Source organism: Mus pahari, chromosome 7 (assembly GCF_900095145.1).
Source record: "Mus pahari chromosome 7, PAHARI_EIJ_v1.1, whole genome shotgun sequence".
NCBI lineage: Eukaryota > Metazoa > Chordata > Mammalia > Rodentia > Muridae > Mus > Mus pahari.
This window is the reverse complement of record NC_034596.1, coordinates 38,458,070-38,481,556: the sequence shown is the minus strand read 5'-3', so window position 1 is coordinate 38,481,556 and position 23,487 is coordinate 38,458,070. Positions and strand designations below refer to the sequence as shown.

The 23,487-nt window shown below is 43.9% G+C and overlaps 2 protein-coding genes across 6 annotated transcripts in view; one reads left to right on the top strand and one right to left on the bottom strand.

Moving 5' to 3' along the window:
• Dock4 (dedicator of cytokinesis 4) overlaps positions 1-20,188 on the bottom strand; it is a 406,489-nt gene extending 386,301 nt beyond the window's left edge. For all 4 annotated transcript variants that reach the window (XM_021201378.2, XM_029540998.1, XM_029540997.1 and 1 more), the window contains exon 1: positions 19,830-20,188. In XM_021201378.2, coding sequence (XP_021057037.1) covers positions 19,830-19,866 — 37 coding nt within the window. In that variant the 5' untranslated portion in view covers positions 19,867-20,188. The remainder of the gene's footprint in view (positions 1-19,829) is intronic.
• A 254-nt stretch (positions 20,189-20,442) lies between these two features.
• Znf277 (zinc finger protein 277) overlaps positions 20,443-23,487 on the top strand; it is a 111,521-nt gene continuing 108,476 nt past the window's right edge. Inside the window, exon 1 of one of the 2 annotated variants that reach the window (XM_021202137.1) lies at positions 20,443-20,562. In XM_021202137.1, the coding sequence (XP_021057796.1) occupies positions 20,469-20,562 (94 nt within the window). In that variant the 5' untranslated portion in view covers positions 20,443-20,468. The remainder of the gene's footprint in view (positions 20,563-23,487) is intronic. The other variant, XM_029541186.1, reaches the window with a different exon arrangement.

Sequence of the window (23,487 nt, the reverse complement as noted above, 5' to 3'; positions counted from 1 at the left end):
CTACCTTATCACATGATGGAAACTGTCATGGGCTTAAGGGACTGAGGGGGTAGGGGGAAGGCAGTACTGGCCAGTGAAGGACAAATAGCACCCCTAGTCATGTGCAATGAGTGGCAGAAGTCCTTCTGCGTGATTACTAGACAACACTTTTCCAAACACCTTGTGTGTTGGTGGGGGAGGGGGGTTGTTCAACCACACTGCAAGTCACTATTTTGAACTGAAAGAAAAGGTATACATCAGTAAGCCACACAGACTTCCCCAGCCATATGACAGTAGCTTTAGGGTGTTCCTTTATCCAAAAATCATCTTTCTCATTACCTTGACCTCACTGGCTCCCACAACAAGCTCTTAACTTATCCCCTACCTTTTCCAGGACATGTGTGCCTGCCCAGATCCAAGGGCCCTTTTCCTCTGTACACACTTTTACCACAACTAACCTTTCTCTCCTGGGGCTATAACCAACAACTTCCTATCAGTCTCTCACAGGCACATTAACTTTGACTGCAGTCCACTATTCATCTCTGGGCCCACACCCTATGTGAATATCTAATGCACTGAGCAACACATACTTAGATGAAAAGTCATTGTGCTTTATAAGGTCTGCTAACCAGACACTTTATAGTGGAGACCTACCAGCTAGGCTCCCTCACATCATTGTACACTGCCTGGATGCCAGTCTTCCTAAACACTCCTTTCTGCATACACATTGGGAACCTTCTATAGGTACAGCTTTAAGTAACTGATTCCCAGGATAGGGAAAGTCCCCACCTCATCCTCAGACCAATTCAAACTAATCTGAGGTTTAACGGAGCACATCTTTCACTCTTTATTCTTTTGTCTTTTTAAACAGAAACCACTAGCTACTATTTATTATTCTTCTGGTTAGTTTCAAGAGACATGCATTGACTGTCCCTGCAGACCTCTAGAGGCCAGGTGCCTGCTCCTGCCTGACTGTGAGTTTCTGTTCACATGGCCGTATGCCCTGAACACAGACTCCTAGAAATATAAGCAGGTCTTCCAGGGGCCTAATGAAATGTCCAGCCATTTTAATCTCCAGCAAGGGCATACCATGTGACCAGTTTACCCCCAGAGCTTGCAGAGGGAGTCTAGAAACGCTCACAGATGATCTTATAACCAATTACTCTAACTGCTGTCAACTTCCATCTTGAACTCAAGAACCTCCACAATAATTCCTTGGGCTTGTAAAACACTTTATCATTTTCATGGCTTTATAACGATGATCTCATTTGATCATGACAAGTATGTTGTAGATATAATCAGCAAGAAACTATTATTCCTCCTTATTGAACAGGAAAGTAAAGTTTAGGACCCTTTCCTATAGTTAACAAAAGAAGAAAGAAAGAAAAAAAAGAAGAAAAGAAGTAAAGGCCATTGGAAACTAGAAATATTCAGAAAGTGCCCAGTACACATCGTTCTGGCAATGTGGAGGCCTGCAAACTGCAACATTTGAAGTTTGGGCTATTATTCACAATTGCTCTCACCAGAAGGTAGAAACTGCCAAGCAGAATGCTCTACTTGATGTGTTGCCTAGCCAGTTTCTTCCAGTATGGAGCATAGGTAGGCAGTCCTAATTGAGATGCCATTATCAACCCATCCCTCCCCTCAAAGCTCAGGGGCCTATATGAAAGAAGAGGCAGAATGACTGTAAAAGCCAGAAGTCATAGATGGCCCAAGGAAACAGTGTCCCCCAGACACAAGAGTGATGCACATAGGGACTCAAGGAGACTACAGGAGCACACACAAGTCCTGCCGGGGCTCAAGCACACAGAGGCTCAGCACTAAAGGGGGGAAGTAGACCTGGATTCCCATCCCTAAGCAAGATGCTATCTATAATTGGTACCTACTTGCAGAGTCCTCTCTAATGGGGTCTCACTGGGAATATTAACCATATTTCAGGACAGGCCCTATGCCCAGCAACAGATGGCCAACTCAAAATAAACTCAGTGGTATTTGTGTAGACCTTTTGTCTTATACTGCTTTGTTTGGCCATTATTATTAATTTTTTTTTTTGCTTGTATATTATGGCTTCCTATTGTGTATGGTGTGGGGGGTGTGGTGGTGAGGGACATTTCTTGGAATTTTTGTTTGTTTTTTAAAGAGAGAGAAAGAAGGGGCATGGAGTTTGGGGGGGGGGGGGGGGNGGNGGGGGNGGACCTAGAAGGAGTTAAGAGAGGCAGAAAGTATAATCAAAATAGATTGTATGAAAAAAAAAAGTCTTTCAATAAAAAAACGTGCAAAGGCAAAGAAAGAAAGAAAGAAAGAAAGAAAGAAAGAAAGAAAGAAAGAAAGAAAGAAAGAAAGAAAAAAGAGAGAGAAAGAGAAAAGAAAGAAGGAGAGAGATAAGGGGGAGGGAGGGAGGCAAAGAGGGAGGAGAGAGAGGGAGGGAGGGAGGGAGGGAGGGAGGAAGGAAGGAAGGAAGGAAGGAAGGAAGGAAGGAAGGAAGGAAGGAAGGAAGGAAGGAAGGAAAGAACGAAGGAAGGGAGAAAAGTCAAGTCCTCCTAGCAAGCGGAGATAGTCCTTCAGACAGGGTTGGGCTGTCTCCACTGCCACTTTTTATTTGCACTCAGGCAATCCATTCATTTTCTGTACCTAAGCTGTCATCACTGAACAAGGAACAGCTTATTCCGTCGACCTCGTGGAGGCTAAAAGGATCACACAGGACAAGTGGGGAGGCCTTCCAAACTGTAAAACATCCCACATAGGGAAACAGTTTTATCACTCCACATACAGGGAAGTGATGATGTAAGCAGCCAAGTCATATTTTGTCTAGCAGGCCTGACAACTCCACAAGGGAAGTCAGAATCCGTGTCCCCAACTGTACACCATCTAGGACAAAGGTCACTTGAAATAAAAGACTTAGGCTGACCACAGCACTACAGCTACTAGCGGTCCTTGGTCCTTTATACGGTGGCAGGTCCATCCCTAAATAATAAGGCAGGTTTTGTTTTTTTTTTTTTCCACCTCCTGGAGCTCAGTTTTCAGTCAGCTCCGACCCACACTAAAATGCAGTCCGAAACGACCTTTCCTAATAGGAATCCAGTCTTTTACAGATCACCTGACAAATAATGGACTGTTTTAAGATGGAAAGGCACCTGCCATCCCTGGCTGTAGCACAGGGACTTCTCAGCTACACATTGAGGGCAGGTGGCCCAAGGCCCAGTCTCCCGGTAGCACATTCTGCTCTGAGTCTCAGCCTGTACTCCCTCCTAATGAGCCCTGCTGTGGTGCCAGGCTGGGACACCATTAGGTTCTCAATAGTGAGCGAGGGACCAGGGTTTAACTCAGCCCCAAGGATCTGAGAACCACAGGCTTCCAAGCCAGCCTGAGGTGCAACCCGACACTGCTGCAAACCAATGCTCTTGAATAGTGTCAGAAGAGGCAACTCTGTGGCGATATGCTTTCTGCCAAGCACTTTGTTTCACCTTAGTGGATACTCCCAACTCCTGCACAACCACCAGCATAATGAAACAAAACAAAGGAGCAACAAAAATGTGACCAGAAAATACCAGGACAGTACTGGGGGCACTGGGCTTATGATCCAACCACAGTCACAAGTTCACAACCTATTAAACTGGTGATCATGGAGAGGGCAGGCAACACTTCTGTGCCTGTTTCTCCTTGGTACACAAGAAGAGGAAGAGCACACACGCCAAGCAGTTCCCACAGGTGTTGAATGAAAAGCTGCACTCACAGGCTTAGTATAACACACAGCACAAGTTCAGGAGGTGCTTACTACTATTATAAAGCCAGGCATTGCCTATTGTAGTCTACATCATTACAAACTACAGAGATCTGAACAGTTTGAAGTCTTCCAATTGTGCTTAATGAGACACCTACAGAAAAAGTGTAGTGTTCTAACCTACATTCACTAGACATGCCACAATAGTTTTCCTTCTCGGAAATGCTACACACACACACACACACACACACACACACACACACACACACACCAGTTTCTGTTTAGAATACTAAAAGAACTCTATTTTTGGAGGGGTGGTAGCATACTAGAAGAGTGACATATTATTCAGTGACATATTAGAAGAGGCTGCTTATTTACTAAGTTAAAGGTACCCAGCAAATATTCCAAGACTTTCAACAACAGATATTAAGGAAAAGAAGACTGGAAGCCCTAAACAATGCTGTACACATATTTAATTTTGCTTCTTGATTTTAGGAAGGTGCTTAATAATGACACCTGGAGAAAAACTATTTTCAAAAGCCAAGCATTATTATTGATTAGCATGTGTCAATTATATTTTTGTCTTAATTCTGCTTAAAATGTGAAACTGTCCAGATCAATTCTAAGTATGCCAAAATACTAACAAGTAAAAAACAACAACAAAAAAAAACTAAATAATTCCTGTTACTACCACAATTCTTTCTATCGTTAATAGACTAGAATCATCGCAAGAAAACCCTAGTAAATTGCTTTAAACATTTTTTTTTCTTCTGATTTAATCTGGGGAGGGTTGAAACTTCAGGGTTCGCTGATTCAAGGGTCCCCATGCCCTAAAAGACTTTCTCTCCATCAATTACCCACATAGAACTCATTCCAAGGTCTCTGTGCAGTAGCCACATTTCCTCAGCCTCTGCCTCCCTCCCCACGTTTTCATTTTCACAGCTATTGCTGTGGAATAAAAATGAAGGAATGTTCTCCTCCTGTGCGCCTGCCTCCTCCCAACTTCCAAGCTCTGCATGCCTTTGTCTGAGCTACTCCGGAGAACCAGAGCCAGGAAGGAAATGGCAAGGGAGAGGAGACAGCAGAGAATTATTTTCCTCTCAGAAGCTACCATCTCTCAGGTGGAAAGGAAGAATGTCATACCATGATGACATTTCGCTTTGTGTCACCATGATTAATAGTCCTAATGTTTTCCAATTAAAGGAGTGAATGCATCCAGTCAGTGAAATCTGTCCAACCTTGCACAGTGTGGCTGGTTGAGTGCTATAATTTGGATGTGGAATGAGATCTACAGAGATTCTTTGTTTCTTGACAGTTAACTAATATATTTCATTCCTGGGCTCTTCTCCAATAATAAGAAAATCTTTCAGGAAGAGAAACTAAATTATTTCCAAACTGACCCCATTAACCAATATTTTCTTCAAACTTGTCTCAAAAACAGAATGTAAAGCTTATCACTTGAGTAAACTGACTAGACTGGTAATGCCTTAGGACAGGATGACTTGGTAGGGAGGAATGAAGTCTATGTAGTACGTATCGATTCCTAAAATTCACTGGCCCAAACTCTTTAGGATTGCCCCAGAAGTAAAGCCAGCAAAGCCTGTGCAATTGTAGCAACTGTCAGGTGGAAGAGACCAGCCCAAGCTGAAAAGATTCCATACACCATGCCTCTCATCCCTGAAAACAAAAACTGTATATAGACGATGCCAGAACCACTGGCGTGCTGTGGGCCTGCCCCTAGAATCTGAGGAGAATGTAGAAATCACCTCATGCAACTCTCTCATTTTCTGGCTGAGGCCTAAGAAGATAAACGCTTTGCCCGAGTTCCACCATTATCATGAGGGATCGAAATTAGAACCCCAGACTTTTCCTTTTACCAGATAAACTCCCATTAGCCTCCGCAAAACACAGAACGAAGGGATCACATGTATGTTTCCCAGACACAAACGGTTTTAGTATGTCATGGTGCCAACTATGGCACATACTGTGTATTCTGGAAAATACAGAAATTCCATGAAAATGCACACACACCCCAAACTAAAAGATTTCTCTACCGTCTCCTTAGGTCAGTTCATCAGGAGAAACATGGTTCTTCAAAAGCTTCCTGGGACAGAATTTAGAATTTTTATCTGTAATATTCCAATATTGCTTCAAAGTATTTTGACAAAGTCAGTGGTTTTCAAACTCTGAATTTGCCAAGAAACTTCTTGTTGTTTGGATAAACCCTTTATAGAATTCTTAAAACAAAAAACCCACAAAACATTTGCTCCTAGGAAATTCACACTTTTACACTGACTTGGCAAAACGTGAGATGATCAATCAGGGAGGTTATGTGTGCTCTTGTGTTAATTTGTTTGTTTGTTTGTTCGTTTTTGCATGCAAGGTATTTCTGCATTTTGTTTTGGTCATTCATAGAGTGAAAATACGCTTCTCATGATGGCTAGCCAATATTATAATATTTGGTAAGAGTTCTGTTTCTGTCTTTTAATAAAGAAAGTAGTCCTAGGGTATTCTAATGAGGGAGAGGGGTAGAAAGGTTTTGTTGCAAATTTAAATCAGCAAATGCTTAGGTAAATACCCTCAAACTTGCAACAAGCATTGAGAATGTCAAATATTGAGGATATGCCTGGAGACTGTGTTCAAGGTTCAGCTACATTACGGCCAGAGCATGTGAAGACCAGATGTGAGGGACATCCTACAACATTTAAACGGGGCGCAGCACTGACAAGATTTGTATCAAGACTTCACTTGTCATAAGCCTAAAACTTAGGTCTGTATATAGAGACTCAGAACTTTTTTTTACATCTTTATTATTCAATAACCAAAAAAAAAATGACAACTTGCAGGACAAAGAGTATGCTCAGAATAGTAGGTATGACAGTATATGACATCATAACCCAGTCCTGTCTCTCAAGTTCAGTGGTTAGCAACATGTCTTTCTGTGAAGTTCCCCTGGTACCTTTGTTTCTAGTCTCCATTTTCTGTGTATGGTAATTTAACATGCACACATAACAAAGAGACTCGAGTTTTGGATTATATGGGCCTAATTTCAGACATGTCTCTGAGTAGCACCTACCTTCCTCTGAGCCACCAACACTCTTGGGTGTGGGAGTATAATACCCCATCGGTCAGTCCTTTTCTGCTCCAAAGCATGGTTTGCACACTCTCAACAAGTTGGAAAGAGCCACAAATCACCACCACACACTGAGCTTTAAGGCTTTCTCCCTCTTCATCCGAAGAACCAACCCATTCATCCATTCAGCACGCAGTACACATGTTCGTTATAGGTTAGTTCTGCGTTCTCTCTAAAGGGGTCAGAGCCAAACAACAGCCCACCATCTCTAGCCTCTGGGCTTCCCTGGACTACAAGCTAAAAGTTAACTGTTCGAAGACAGTAAGCCAAGGCCCTGGCAGAAGCAGCTGCAGCACACAGCTGTGGGGTCGTGGGGAGACGTGCAGGAAATGCCTTAAACAGACTCTGCAGCTTTATTTGGACTTGGAAGGGAGATGGTTGGCCCACGTAGGATTCTAGCAAATCCAGAGGTCTTAAGTCCTGGGGCAGTGCTACATCTTTGAGGTACAGAAACTGGGTCCCTAGGATGGAGGATAAGGGGACAGGAGGAAGAAGTGCTCAACAGCAGACACGGCAGGACTACAGTCATGTACCAACTTAGGAGGAACCCCATCCACATGAAAGGACTTTGGACTCTAAAACCTGACCAGGAAAGAAACACTAAAGTCCCCCACCACAATGACCCCACATTAACAAATCTGCTTGCTAAAAAAGGTCAGGTGGGTCACATGCAAAGCACATAATAGACAGATAGGAGAGTAGGAAGGAGACAAGCTAGGAGGCTGGCTACAGCAGTAATTTAGCTAAAAGAGATGCCTCTCCAGCATACCAGCCCCTTGGCCACACAGGATGAGGCTGCTCCTTGGGTGGGCATGGGCGGGGTGAGAAACCCCAAGTCTGAGAAGAGCAAGGGCTGCCAACTCAGAAGCAGGAGCCTCAGAGCTCAGTGGTGCTCAGCCCCATCCAGAGATGTGACCTCCCTTCCTCCTCTGCTCTTTACAGTTACCCTGAGTCGATGAAGACTTAGTCCTTACTACGGGGTCCATTCTGACCTGTTCAAACATGCTTTGATTTCCCTAAGTCGGCTCCATCCACCGATCCTGACAGAGGCCCCTCCAGCACTGTGTTCCTCAGCACCCCACAGAACAGGATGACCTGACTAGCAAAGTCTAATGAGACAGCAAAAGGACAAGGTGGAGACTGACTTCACATAATGCTTATACCACTGCCAGTGTCTCGTGGGAAAAAGTGAAGGCTGGTTAACAACTTCTTCACCCTGTGCGCAGAACACCAAAGCCTTAGGGCTGTGCCTCCAGATTCTAGCCCCAGGTCTTGTGAGCATGAGAGGCCTCTGAGTTTTGTCTCATCTGCTTTTCTAAAATTCACCTTCCTACTCCCGGTTGCATCCCCTTGAGCAAATGACTTGCTGCAGGGCTGGAAAGCATACATGGTACCAACCAACAGGCCTGGCTGTGTTCAATTTTCATCTTTAATTCAGTTTGGTTTTTTGTTTGTCTGTCTGTTTGTTTTCTTTTCCTCGGCCTACCCATACCTAGTTTTCTGCAATTTAAACATATACTAGAGGTTTTATTTGCAGCTCAAAAATCTCTTGAAGGAGAACCAATACTAAATCCTGTTTTCTTCCTCTGCCTGAGTTAGAAAGAAATGGCCAAAAAAAAAAAAAAGACAAACCATTGTCCAAGACAGGTCAGGTGACAGGAATGGGGTGAGGGGTGGAAGTCACCCAGAAGGAAGAGGAAAAAGATGTCCAGCTATTTAAAGTACAGGTCCCACTCAGGTGTTTACACTGGACAATCAGTGACTCATGCCCACAGCAGTATCTTCAAAGGAGCACTTGCATTCTCTTGCACAAGTTCCGAGTTCTTCAGGATATGAGACACTCCCTCCACAGGGCTGTTTCCTCAGGAACAAACATCAATAGCATCATCATCCCTACCCCTGATTTTCACTTTAAAGTTTGATGGGTCTGCCTGAATCTTTGTTCTGTCTTCTCGGTGTGCCTGTGATACTGCCGTAGTAAGTGAATATTGAAATATAAATGCAGATACTATCCACTTGGAAGAGATGTTACATAAATGAAATACAGCTGTGAAGTAGTCTAGCTCCTTCCCTTGCCCAGGCATCCAGTGCTAAACCTCTGAGGATTCCCACTGAGTAATGCCTGCTTTATCAGCAGTAGATATACGACATCAGTAAGCACCCATTTCTTCTTTACTAATGTGTCATCAAAATTCACCTTCATACTTGTCACTAAGGGTGAAAAATGCAACAGGCCCACCTATTTAAGGTCAAGCTAACTCCATTCCACACACTTAAGGATGGCAAAATGGGGAAGGGGAGAAAAAAAAAATCCTCCAAATATTGCTTCTCTCTTCAGGGTGCTGCAGTGCACCATTTTCCAACCCAATGGGCACGTGAAATGATGTTCCCAACCCAAATTCTTTATCATGAAACTTCATCTGTCTGTCTGGCAGCCTAGATGGTTAAAAACCTGTTGTCACCATTTTTTATTAATAATTGTAGCATGAGAAATGAAACATTTGAAGACTGTCTTCTGTTGGTTGCTCTGAGGGGGGACTCAGAGTGAAAGAACTCAAGACTGTAACCAACTGTGCAAAACCACAAATAAATATATACCGAGCATTGTTCCAATAATATAAGACCAGAGTTATTAAGAGATGAGCATCTTCAAAGACTCTGACTCCAGTTAAATCCATGCTTCCTGAGGCAGAGTCGGGGAAGTCAGGTTTCAGGCCCTGCAAAGGTCTGCATGGATTGCACTGAAGCCCAGGATGCTGCTTCTACTTTCTTTGTCTCTTTCCTATGATGTCTAAGATTATCTAATTTTCTGTCTTAGCCTGAGCTACCATAACAGAAAAGCACAGGCTTGGCGGTACTGATGCTTTCAGTTCTAGAGGATGAATGTCTCAGTCAAGATGCTGCAAGGCTGGCTCCTGATGAGCGCACTCTTCCTGGCTTGTACAATGGTACCTCCCTGTGTGTTCTAACGGTTTCCCTGAGTATGCAGAGAGCCAGAGAGCTCTCTTTCATCTCCTCATGAAGATATCAACCCCATGGGCTTAGAGCCTCACCCTATCACTTCATTTCATCTTGATCACTCCCTTTCTCCAAATACAGCCATACTAGGAGTCAGGGCTTCAACACATCGAATCTGGAGGGAACACAGCGGGTCCATAACACTCATGCATAGGCAATTATGCTCTATGAATGCTCAGTGAAACCTTCAGGTTGTTGACTCTATGAAAGGTTTCACTTGCATAAATGATCCATGGCCCATGGTCTCACAGGACAGTTACAGAACAGTGCAAATGGGAGCAGGGCCACCACCATCAGACGTCCGAGCAAACACTTCACGCAGAGGGTAGCATTTTTATCGCAGGTGAATTCATTTGAAGCCATTTTTCAAAAACAGGCTCTGGCTTTTTATTTCACAAAGACTTATGCCCCAAGGACCTCTAGATGCAAAGCGTCACAGTAGCTACTGGGACATGAACAGGGCAGCAACATGACAACCACTAACTGGACACAGCAAGGAAAGCCACTTTCAAAGGAACAGGGTAAAATACGAGCATCCTGACTCGGCTTCCTACAGTCTAACCTCTAATCATGAAAGGAAATCCTACCCATGAACGAGTGCTTCATTTATTAAAGGGTTTGCATAATTGTTTTCTGATTATAAAAGAAATTCATGTTAATTTTGGAAGTCATTAAAAGTAGAAAGTTCCATTATAGCTCTGTCATTTGTACTATTGGTTATAATAATACTAGCATTCCAATTGTTTTCTACATATTTTCCTCTTTTTAAGCTCACAATAGCCATTATGTAACTATATGTATATAAGAAAATACATACACACACACACACAAACACACACGCACCACATTTCCCTGCTGACTTCAGGGCAAAACCATCCATATTTAGTATTGGGAACTACATTCTGCACACCACTAATAGAAGTACTAAATGCACAATTTTGTAGACGTTTTCCCACATTATTCCTAACGTTTTTCTCTGCAGGAAACTTCTGCAATCCCTTCTACATCTTGTCCAAACTTTTCTTTTTTTTTTTTCAGGTTTTAAGTGTCTCTATTTCTTCAAGAGCCTGTCTGAACCCTAAGCCAAGGAGGCTCACAAGCCTCTCCTCTAATTCTGGCTGTCTCAGGAAAATGGAGAACAGACACCTTCTCCCCAGGTGGAGGATGCTGCTCTGTCCAGGCTATTTTTAGTTGCCAAGCCATACATGCCTGTCCATGCGCCCAAACCTGTCTGTTTTGTTGATGTTGTTGTTGTTGTTGCCAATGACAGGTAGAATTCTTTCATTTGAAATAAATAAAAACATGGAATCAAACCACTACATCTCTGCCAGATTTCTGGTAGATATTTTTAGGGCAATGTCCAATCGATAATTAAATAAAAATGAACAATAAGCTGCTTGGTTTACAAAAAATGTTGCCTAGTTAGGGGAATATGACTGTTGAGGTCTCACAGGTAAGGGTAATATTCACAGGAGGGCCTTGCCAAGGTCCCTTCCTGACACCTTTTCTCTCTGCATAGTCATAGGAGACTGGATGCCCCTAAGGAACAAAGGCACACGCATTGGTTGTCTTCAAACACCCCGTGTAAATGTTGGGATCTCCTTTCTTCCTCACCAGCTGAAAAAAGGCCATGTTGTCATTCATCCCTTCACATCAGATTCCTGTTTTCTGATTTAGTGGTTTTCCCTCTTCAAGCTAAAGGATGCAAATATGATCACTAGCCAAGGTAACCTGAGTCTTAAACCTCATCCTAAGCCCTAAGGACAGTGCTAAAAATAAAAGCCTGGTGCACCCCCATTTTCAGGTGTTTGTTCAAAGGCTGGCTGATGTGCAAGAGCTCCAATCCAGCGTTCCCACTTACTGGTCATCATGCAGCAGTGCCTCTGTTTGGGGGCAGGTCATCGCCTACCCCATTGTTTCTTTCTCTATCACCAACAGGCACCCAAAAAAGGGCATAAGCTTGGTTACTGTAGCATTTTAAGGCCACCCTTATAATCAATCACTTTACTCATAAAGACCACAGTTCACGTCTCAAAGACAAAGTAGCATCCATCCATCCCCTTCAGACTGCTTTCCTCTCCCTCCCACCCACCCTCCCATCCCGGTTCTTTCTGGAAGGGGTCAAATCTCAGAAATTAAAAATTCAGGTAGAAGGAGAATTGCCATGGATGCCTCAGACAGAAAGGATACCCTCCCTCTTGAATATGTCTGCTCGACCTCAAAGCCGGTGTGTGAGAAGCCCTGAGGGGTCTTCCTGTAAAGCTCCCAGTCACCTGAGTTTTGGAAAGCACCCTGCTTAGTAAGTGAAAGCAAAAAACAGCATCACCACTTGCTTTTCTTCCCTGGGTTTCTCCCAGTTTTACTCTGGTATGGTTTGCAAATGCAAATTTTACATATTTTTTAAATGATTTTTCTTTATTTTTGCTTGCATGTCTATCTGTCTGTCTGTGTTCCATGTGTTTATCTGGTGCCAGGTGAGGCCAGAAGACAGGGGTGGAGGGTGGGAGGGGGGTTGAGTGGTGCTTTACAGGTGGCTCACACTCGATGTGGCCAAACCAAACCCCTTCAGAGACACTATAAGCTTTGCCTCCTACTTATGACCAAGAAATGAGTGCTCAGTTGTTCCTGCTGCCATGTCTTTCTTTACTCTAACCATCATAGACTCTAAACCTTGGAAACCATAAGCCAATTTGACACTCTTTTTTAGAAGTTCCTTTGGTCATAGTGTTTTTATCACAGCAACAGAAAAGTAACTAAGACACATATTATACATAAGTACATATGAGGTTACAAAATAATAGTGACAAACTACAATCAGCAGGGTACAGCCTAACAGTTTTACCACAACTAAATTTTCAAAACATATTAATGCTCTTTAGTGATTTTCATTTCGTTAGCGGGTGTCCACATCTTACCACACATCTCTTGTTAATTCCCAGGAGCACAACAGTTGTTCCTTAAGTAAAGTTAAATTATTCAAATGGAAATAAGCTTGGGAAACTGGAGTTCTTTATTCCTTTTATAATACACAAGTAAGTAATCTCAACTAGTTTAGTTTTTCAAGAAAGTAAGTGTCTCTTATATGACCACTGGTTGCTCTAAAAAAATGATCAAGAGCATTAAAAAAATAGTATAAGAAATGACTTATTCTACTGTCCTAATTTGTTTTCCTTTGCTGGGATTAAACAGCATGAACCAAATCAAATTGAAAGGAGGAAAATTTTATTTGGCTTATACCTCCGTATCACAGTCCATCATTGAGGGAAGTTGGGGTGGGGACTGAAGCAGAAACCTGGTGGGAGGCCGTGAAGGAAGGATGCTTACTGGCATGCTCTCTCTGACTTTTCTCAGCTCCTTTCCTTACACAATGCTGCCCACCTGCTGAGGGGTGGAGTGCCCACAGTGGACTGGACCTGCTGCAGCCATCAGCAATGCAGAAAACGGTCCACATAAGCGCTCACAGGTCCATGGAATAGAAAGAGGCATTTGCTTTAACTGAGGTTCCCTATTCCCAGGTGACTCTAGTTTGTGTCAACTTGACAAACTCGCCAGCACACCTCTCACCTACAGTCTACCCCAATAGTATCTCAATGCAGGGAATGGAGAACAAAGGCAAAAGAATGATGTGAAGAGTCCCACACTGATCTCATTGAGATAGCCTGCAGAAAGGCACACAAAGGACCCTCAAAATGATACAGGCTATTGTCTTGGATCTTGGCTGCCTACCACAGCATGAAAGCAAGAGCCTATTGCTAAAGACACCACATACTTCATTCACAGGACTGGAGGGGGGGGGGGAGTGGGGAATCAAGCTAGTCTGACCTAGAAGCCTCCTCCCTGAAAGCCAGTTCTCATGGTGTTCGAAGGTGCTAGGCAAGCTGCAAAGAAAGCTGTTAAGGCTGGGGAACCACAAGGACCGTACTGGAAAGACATCCTCAGTGGTGCCATAGAGGCATCTGTACCTCCGGAGCAACCAGGAGTTATCTAATTGGACCTAATGCTGGTCAAGTGGAAGGAACTCAGCCTGATTACTATAAACCTGTGGCTAGAGAGCTCATAGGCCAAATAGGAAAATCTAGCACTACCACATTACTAAAGCAATAGAGTTCCCACCTGCATTTTAAACATGCATCCATATATCCAAAGATAAGCACAGCTCTCACATCCCGCCAGAGACACGTCTCAAAGCCGATGGCATCTATTAGGGAGATTCAGGACTGGTCCAAATGCAGAGAGGCACTGTGGGCTCTTCAGTCTCAAGTGAAATATCTATAACACAACCCCTATACCTAAAGCTTAAGGAATATCAAGGAAAAGGATCGAAAGGCTTGGGTGAGCCAGAGAATTGGGAAACTGCCATATGACAATGTCTTCTGGACTCTCATGAGATAATCCCACAAGCTCTTAGCAATACGGCTGCCTATACAAGATCTACACACCTTACCAGTCTACATGCCAGTATATGGGGGAAATTTCACAAGACCACAGCCGTAGATGAAGAGCTATGGCAGTCAATGCCTACTGAGAGAATAAGAACCAGTTGTTGTAAAATTGTTTGTTTGTATTTGTTTGTTTGTTTTAGGAATGAAACCCCAATCCTAAGGGGTTACGCAAGTAAAAGCAACACTAACTGGCCTCAGCCAGTTACACACACACACACACACACACACACACACACACACACACACACACGAGGAACAGGGCATTAATTCAAGAGGAGTTGGTTTAGGAGGACTTGAGAGGAATTGGTGGCGGGAGAAGGGAAATAATCCTGACATCAATCTTAGGTTTTCATTTGAGTATATTAAGTGTACTCACACACATGCAAACACATACATGCACACACACACGTGTACTCACACACATGCAAACAATACATGTATACACACACACACACACACACATACACAAGAAAGAGAGAAAGAGAGGTGGGAAGGAGGGAGGGAGGGAGGGAGGGAGGGAGGGAGGAAGGAAGGAAGGAAGGAAGGAAGGAAGGAAGGAAGGAAGGAAGGAAGGAAGGAAGGGAAAAACTCCACGCCAACACCATGCAAAGAACCTGACAGAAACCTAACAAAAATCTAAGTTCTAATGCAATCTGTCTCTTACATGTGGCATTGCGGTAGTATTTTTCAAACTATGGGTTGGGAGCCATTAATAAGCCATTGAGTCAATTTAGTACTAAGCTTTAATGAAAAAGAGTAGCTAACGTGGAATATGGGCAAATGTGGTTTCCCTTATGTGTATGAAGTGGTTCTAGAGGGTGCTTAATATACACTAGAGCAGGAAACTTATTATTTCTCTTAGGATGATAGTGCAAGATTAAAAGCATTTAAGCTGGGATAAACGCTAGTGTTTCCTCATCTCTTACATGTAAATTATTGCTCTGCTTCAAAGAGCAGGCTCGCATAAACTAATTTCACATTTTTATGAAATATGAAATGTTGTATTTGTAAGCTATTAAATTAACTTTTTTTTTTTTGGCCTTAGAGATCTTTCTGGTACATGTGCTCACAGCATAAAGTCAGCATGGGAAAAACTTAAGACATATATAACCAAAGACAATTCTCAAAAGTGTTACAGTCATGAATACAGCTGGAAACAGGAAAAATCTGAGTTCCTTGAAATTTTGTAATCCTTATGGTGCCACTATAACAGCTTCTTAAGGGAATCTGGACTAGAAGAAATGGGTAGCTTCTCTGTTACCATGGGGACCTTATGAAAGAATCATCACATAGGACAATGACCAAAAGAAAGAAACTATTTTTGACTGGCTGTTGCCTCAGGAGGCTGGATCAAGAACATCAGCTCTATTGCCGGCACCGCCCTCCTAATTACTTTTTTCTTCCCACCTGCAATATAGAGCCTACACCAGACTCAAAGCCTTACCATCAATCCCAAACTATTTAGCTCTGTGTACTGTCTATCTACAACACAGTAGCACAAATAGGAAGCATTTTTAAGAAACAGCAAGGAAACTGACAAAAGCCAAGAGGAGAGGCAGATACCGTCCTAACTCTCCCACACAAGCCCATCAAAGAGCCCCTCCAAAGGGAAGGGATCTAAAGATCCTAAACAAGAAACAGAAGGTGTCACATAGAATTTGAAGACACTTCAACAGGAATTTGCTTCCTAGTCCAATGTGTTCTAGAAGCACTTCCAGAGAGATACAGGAAAGAATATGTGGAAGTATCAGTAACATCAGGACAGTAATATTTTATTTTTAAAATGATATTCATGACCTTCAGAGCAGCTTGCATGGGGTTTTGTATTTTTGTAAGGCCCTCTGGGGCTTGTATTTCCTTTTCCTCTTTCTTTCTTCCTTTCTTTCTTTGTCTTTTGTGATGTTCTCTTTTGTAACCCATATTCTCTGGCTAAACTTAACCAGGCTCACACAGATAAAACATCTACCTAGGCTTAAGAAGGAAGAGCCTGAGGCTCAGCAGCTCTACTGCCTCTCCTGAGGTTGCTGTGCATACACGGTGAAGACAAAAGCACACGTAGTGGCTTTAACTTTCTTTCTTACTAATGCCTACCACTGTATGAAGCACAAAAACAGAAGAGGCTATGCAAAAGGCCCAGAGAGGTCTGAGGGGCATTAGTAAGTGGCTGATCAATTAATAAGTGGGAGTCACTGTGCATGGAGCTCATCCCAGAGAAACAGAATCAGACTGAGAAAGAGTAGCAAACACCTGGATTCTGGCAGCCTTCCACAGAGCATTCACTAACTTCTGATGTTACTTTAAAACCATGTGGGAAGCATCACAACAAAGGCATCCACCTCTTGATGCTCAAAAGCACTTGATACCTCTTGATGAAGTTTTGTAACAAAGGACGCATTTGGTTGCAAGAACTCTGCAGAATTAGTACTCGTAAAGATGTTGGGTAAAACTTACCCCAGAGATCAGGGCTCAGAAGGGTTAGATTACTTACTTCCAGTAACACAGTGGACAGCAGTGTGTAGATGAGAGCAGGAGCTAATTGGTTTTACCTAAGACAAATGTGCCTATCAGCATACCCTAGCTCTTATGCTGGACCACTGAACCATGTCCTCATCCTTGACCTTTCCCCCTCCCCTTGGCTAGGGAAGTGCTTCCACTAAGTTTATTTCCAATTATGCACGTGTGTATGTATTTATACTAGGTCTTGCTAACTTGATCACGCTAATCTATAGTTGATGCTGTCGCCCAAGCAAGGCTTAAACTTGTACCTTTGTTTTTCTGAGTCTCCTAAGTAGCTGAGGTTATAAGCAAGACTATGCCACCAAGTTCAGCTACTAATATATATATATATATATATATATATATATATATATATATATATATATGGAATGGTTCTTTATCCCTCAGCACTAAAGCTTTACTAGTGTACTTCCTGAGAATCAGAGACAAAGTGTCGATTGTTTTATGCTCACTCATCAATTCATCATTAAAAATAATTCCTATGTGCCAGACTTGAATATATACTGATATGCCTTACAAGTACAAAATTTACAAGGATAAAATTTTAGTAATTTTATCCACCATATTACTTTATATATAATCATAAGTTATACAGCTATTTGTATGAAAGGCCGTACTTAAGAGGCATCATTACAAAACTACACACTATATATTGAAACTTTGGGTATTGTAAGTTACATTTTTTTTTTTTGCAAAGAACAAGGAAATTAACTTCTATATCTGCTATGAGCCAAGAATAACATATATTCTCTGTAATAATAGAAAACCCTAACTCAGATCTGAAATTTTTTTTAAAAGACGTTGCAATCTAAGCAGCTCCAAATACTGCTCACCATGGTGAGAAATGAAAAGTCCACGCCTAAGTACCCTAGCAAAATTTTCATCACACACCCGCCTAACAGATGGGTTCTCAAAAACAACCAAGCATTCCGCAAGCCAAATGCTCAAAACTTACTAATAAACAATGATTAACATTCTTGAGTATGTGATACTGCAGAAATGAGAAGCTCAGCAACAATTTTGGGGCAGCAGCTCGCTTTGTGCTCTCACCTCTCATCTCACCTCCCACCTCCCTTTCCCAAACAGGCACACCCTCTCACCTCCCTACCCTGCTCAGCATCCCAAGCCTTGGTGTCGGCAGCAAGCTCCAAACACTTGACTGATCATATCCGGTTGCCATTCCAGGAAATCCCAGAGTGGTTTTTAAGCCTCTGCCCACAGCTTGTAAAGAAAGGCGAGAGAAAAAACTAATCGATATCAGCACCCAGCTGTGACCTGGCACGGAAGGAAATCTAGAAAAATAAATGTCGTCCATAATCTTTATCATTTAACACTTGCAAGAAAACAACCTCCGGGATTGACTGTAAGCCGCACGCACAGTGTTGCCTGGGTGAATCTGAGATTCCTGCACCAAGTGTCAAGACTGGCTAGGAGGCAATGCCCTCTGGTTCCTCATCCAGAGGGCAAGGAAATGCCTTTTCCCTTCCAAGGGTTACCGGATCCCCCACCACCACCTCAAAAAAAAGAAGAGGGAACAGAGAGGAAAACAACCTCTAATTACACCACCCTGGGAGAGCCCTTTGGCAAGAGCTCACCTTAGACTTAAAAGCTGGAAGCCTTTCTCAAAGGTGGGCACACGACAAACTATTGTCTTGCTAACCAGTCACAGCCCAGAAAGGAAGCTCATGGAAAATATGACTCTGTTGAATCAGAGAGTCCCTTCAGTAGATAAAGTCCGATTCCTAGGCAAAGTAGGAGGGGTAAAACCTCCTGTGATTAGGGTTCCCCTGAAAGGTTTTACAGATTTTTTTAAATTACAGGAGAATGAAGTCAGAACATAAATATGTCTCTGTATCATATAAATTACTAGGTCTGTCCACAACAAAAACAAGAACGCCAATCCGCAGGACGGGGCATTAGAGGAAATGAAGATTGTCAGTAAAATCTATAATGCTTTCTTTCTGTTAGACCTTCTGGGAGGTTATAATTGCATTTGGCCAATTCGGGCTTGTCAGTGAGCCTGGCTTCTTAATAGTCTCAACCCTAAAAGGAGTGACTGTCAAAGGGGGAGGTGGGGGGGGGGGACCCAGCTGAAATCAAACAACAAAAACGGGAACTGTAATCCTACCGACAAGGGAGGAGGGAAGGGAAGGGAGCCTCCTGTATTCATCAGTCAACATTAATGTTCTTTGTTGTTCACCTTTGCACAGAACAGTGAATGCTATACTGTTCCCTTTTTTCTCTCAAATCAGTGCCAGGGTAGTCCTCTCCTAAAGCTGCCTCCCAGCCTCTAAGAGCCAGGCTTTCTGACCCTCCTCTCCCTCGTCACTTTCCAGCCGGCCTCTATGACCCCCACTGCGCTCATTCCCTGGTAGAGAAGGTGGCCAGAAGTAAAAACGCTGCCAAAATCTCGGTTCCCCTCCAAGGACCAAAGAGCGCAGCAGCACAGATGTTGAAATTTACCACCCCCCACCCCTGCTCGCAACACACACCCCAAACACCCTGGAGGCGAGGGAGGAAGGAGGCTACGTCCCGACTCCGTCTGTCACAGGGGCTACACTCTGCACTCTTGGGAATGCCCCAGCCGCAGGGACTACGCGCCTCCCTACTGTTTGGGAGCATTCTAGCAGTCGGTTCCTGGTCTCCCTCATCACCCCGGGAAATCTTAGCAGCCCACTGCCAGTTCTCTGCCGCTGTGGGCCAGCAGCGGTAGAAGGGAGAGAAACCCTGTTGGCTTCCCCTTCCAACTTGACACTCAACACGCCCCGCGGCCGCTCCAAACTCCGCCAGTCAGCAGAGCCCGGAGCGGCTGTCCGGACGTTCTGGGATCGGATACGAGGAGCGCCGAGTGCGCGGTGAGGAGCGAGCCCCTCAATGCGAGCCCCTCAGCCGGAGGCCGGTGCGGCCAAGCCCGGGACCCGCTGTGCAATGCCAAGACCTGGCATTTGCAGCCTGGAGCGGAGCGAGCTGCGTGGGGGCAAAGACAGAGCGTGGTAAAAGTTCGCCCGCGAGCACTCACCCACGCCGTATTTCTCGTGCTCCGTAGGTATCCACATGGCTATGAAGGACGCTGAGGGGCTCCGGGCTGTGCAATCCCCGCGCCCCTCCAGTGGCTCACAACAATGCACGGCTCCCGAAGAGCAGCTGCGGCGCTGGAGCACAGCGGATCGCGCGGGCTGCGGCGCTGGGCAGGGGCTGCTCCCGGGGCTCCTGAGCGGGCACTGACACTACTACACCGCCGAGGCGGAGCCGCCCGCAGCTCTGCCGGCCGCGGCTGCTCACAGCCCTGCGACGCGCTCCCGGGGACCCGGCGGCGCAGTCATTGTTCTGATTCACTGAACTAAGCGAACACGCCGGGGCACTCGCGGGCGCACCCCCGCCCGTCAGCGCCCAGCCAGCGCTGCCTCCCCACTGCCTCGCGGCATGCTGGGAGTTGTAGTTCTTACGCTCCCGGCTCCGGAAGGGGGCGTGACTACAGCGGTTAAGGGCGGGGCACCTAGGTAGGCTCGCCACATTCGATTGGTCCAAAATGTGACGGCGCAGCATAGGCGTGTAGGAACTCCCTCAGTGGGGCGGCATGCGACCCTCGGCGCGTTTTTATTGGTGTATCACCGCTCCGCCCCGCCTACGGCCCAGCCCCTTTCTACTGGGCCAGGTAATGGCTGCTACAGAGGCCCAGGGGCTTGGTGTGGACCCCCGGGAGGATGGGGTCCTCGGGGTCCGCGGCGGAATCGGGCACACAGATCATGAAGGTGAGTGCGCTGTCCCTTACGCGGGTGATCTGTCTTCCTTCTTCTGTGCCCGGGGTGCAGCTGGCAGCCGCTCAGACCTTAGAAGCTCTTCAGCTGGGAGACCACCTAGGTGCCAGGCAAAAAGCCGCGGGCGGGACCCAGAGTGATGGGGTTGGGCAGACGGAGGTTGCCAGGCTGAGGCTGTTTTGGGTGGGAGGAGAAAATGTGAAGAGCTGCCTTCCCGGCCTCTGAGAAAGCTCCTTTGCTATCTTCCGGTTTGGAATTCTGTGCTTTTGCACTTGGCGGCAAGTGGGTGTGGGTCAGGTCTGGGTCGCACGTGTGTGACAGTAAAGCTGTGATTAGCCGCTGTTTCGTGACTTGTAGCCTTCGCTCTCCTCGGTTTGCTGAATTTGGCTCTGGGAAGGTGTTTTATGTAGTTTGGGACGGGTTTCCAAGTTGGAGACAAGTCACGTCACGGCTCTCCAATACTTATTTGCCGGTTGCAAGTTGTAGTCCTCTTCAAAAGGAAAGGATGTGTGTATCTCAGGTATCATTTGGCCCTGTAGCCTGGGAGATGTTAAGTTCTAAGAGAAAGAGAAAAGAGAATTAAATGCACTCCAGCCATCACAGAATATTTTCAATAGAGGTTTGAAATTCATCACAGCTACTTTGTATCTACCTGACTTTGCTGTTTTCTTCAGTTCAACTGTAGAGATCAAAAATCAAATTTTCATAGACTACCTTTTCTTTTGGTCGCGCTCCACACCCCACCATTTTGTTTAAGTGTATAATTTAGCACACCAAGTGCTCTTATGTAAGTGGATATGATTTGGGGGTTAATTTGGGTTCTCAGTCCTTGCTGATGTTTTTTCATTTAAACTTCACAGCTTTTAGTACAAGTTTTTATCTCGGCAGAGAAATAAAAGTGCAATTTCTTCCCTCTTCCCATGAGTGAGATTCCTATCATCTAAGCAACCTATCAATGGGTTTGCCATATATGCCTTACTTATGTTTTTCCAGATCACCAAAATTCCACAGAGCTACCATTTTAAGATATAAAGTTGGAAGCTTTGATAATTTTGCTGGTGGGAGGGGCGTTATTTATGGTTTTTGTTTTTGTGTTTGTGTTTTGGGTTTTTTGTTGTTGTTTGTTTTGTTTTGTTTTGGGTTTTTTGGTTTTTCGTGACAGAGTTTCTCTGTGTAGCTCTGGCTGTCCTGAAACTCACTCTGTAAACCAGGCTGGCCTCTAACTCAGAAATCCACCTGCCTCTGCCTCCCAAGTGCTGGGATTAAAGGCATGTGCCACCACTGCCCGGCTTCTTTTCCTCAGGGATAACTTTTTCTCACGGATTAATTTATTTGAAAACTTGAAAATACCGCCAAAGCATAATTAATTACCTTACACTTAGAATTCATTTCAAATATTTCAAGCACTTCATTCAGAGGTCTTTAGATTTAAAAAAAAATAATAGTAAAGTCCACTACACAGTTCCACTTATAAATAAAGACAAAAATGATGCATATTTTATGACATAGTCCTTTATAATATGCATGTATACCTCATTTTAAAATAAAAGGGATAATTCTAGTAAACTCAAAGATCTACAGCTTTCTTCTTCCTATTGTTTATCAAAGATACTCCTATATCAATTTTTTGTTACATTCTTAGTGAATACACTCATGTTCCATAGAACAGATATTCCATACTCTAGCCAGTCCCCTGTTTTTTTGTTTGTTTGTTTTGTTTGTTTTGTTTTTTAAGATTTATTTATTGTTATATGTAAGTACACTGTAGCTGTCTTCAGACACACCAGAAGAGGGCATCAGATTTCATTATGGATGGTTGTGAGCCACCATGTGGTTGCTGGGATTTGAACTCAGGACCTTCGGAAGAAGCAGTCAGTGCTCTTAATCGCTGAGCCATCTCTCCAGCCCCAGTCCCCTGTTAATAAATGTATAAAGTAGCTCTGATTTTCAATAGCATTACAGAGAGTAGATTTATGTATATGTATAATGTATTTGTTATATTATATATTATATACATAATATAGATGGATAGATAGATGTTTGCCCACTAGAGTATTAAGTTTGTGTGAGTTTTCCATGGATGCCAGCTTTCCCTCTTAAAAGTACTCATGAATATTACCCAATAATAACCAAGTGTCCTTTACCCACTTAATATTTTTACAAAGTATGAGGAAATTATTAATCCAGGACCAGTGTTGAAATATGGTAAGCCTGAATTGGGTGACTAATGAAAACTTAATTTTAGGCTCCAAATTATCTTCCACAAAACCATTGAGCAGCAGTGAATTTTCAGTGGTTGTCACAAAAATAAACCCTCTCCTTACTTCAGAACTGCCCAGTATTATCATTGATTTAGACCAGTCACTGGGGAGCTTCATGACTGATTCTTATGTCATTAAAATTCTCCTTTAGCCGGGCGTGGTGGTGCATGCCTTTAATCCCAGCACTCGGGAGGCAGAGGCAGGCAGAGGCAGGCAGATTTCTGAGTTCAAGGCCAGCCTGGTCTACAAAATGAGTTCCAGGACAGCCAGGGCTATACAGAAAAACCCTGTCCCCCGCCCCCCCAAAAAAAATTCTCCTTTAATAATGGATCATTCTATGGCTTTGTCAGAATTATTTTCAAATCCTGCAAAATGGGACACACATTGTAGGTGGGAATAATTGCATTAGGAGTATATTTCTTCTTAGGCAGGCACTTAAGTTATCCAGGATGTCTTTCTCTGTAAAACCACACACCTCTTTAATTTCTGGAAAACTGCTGCTTTTCAGAGGTTTCCTCCAATTCTAATTAAAATGTCAGTCTGTGTGTTTAATATCCTGAGACAAAAGGGCCTGAGGAGCCATTTAACAGAAATCCTAGCAGTTCTATGAAATCTCTGCTACAAGGAGTCACTAGGTGGAGTACAGACATATACAGCT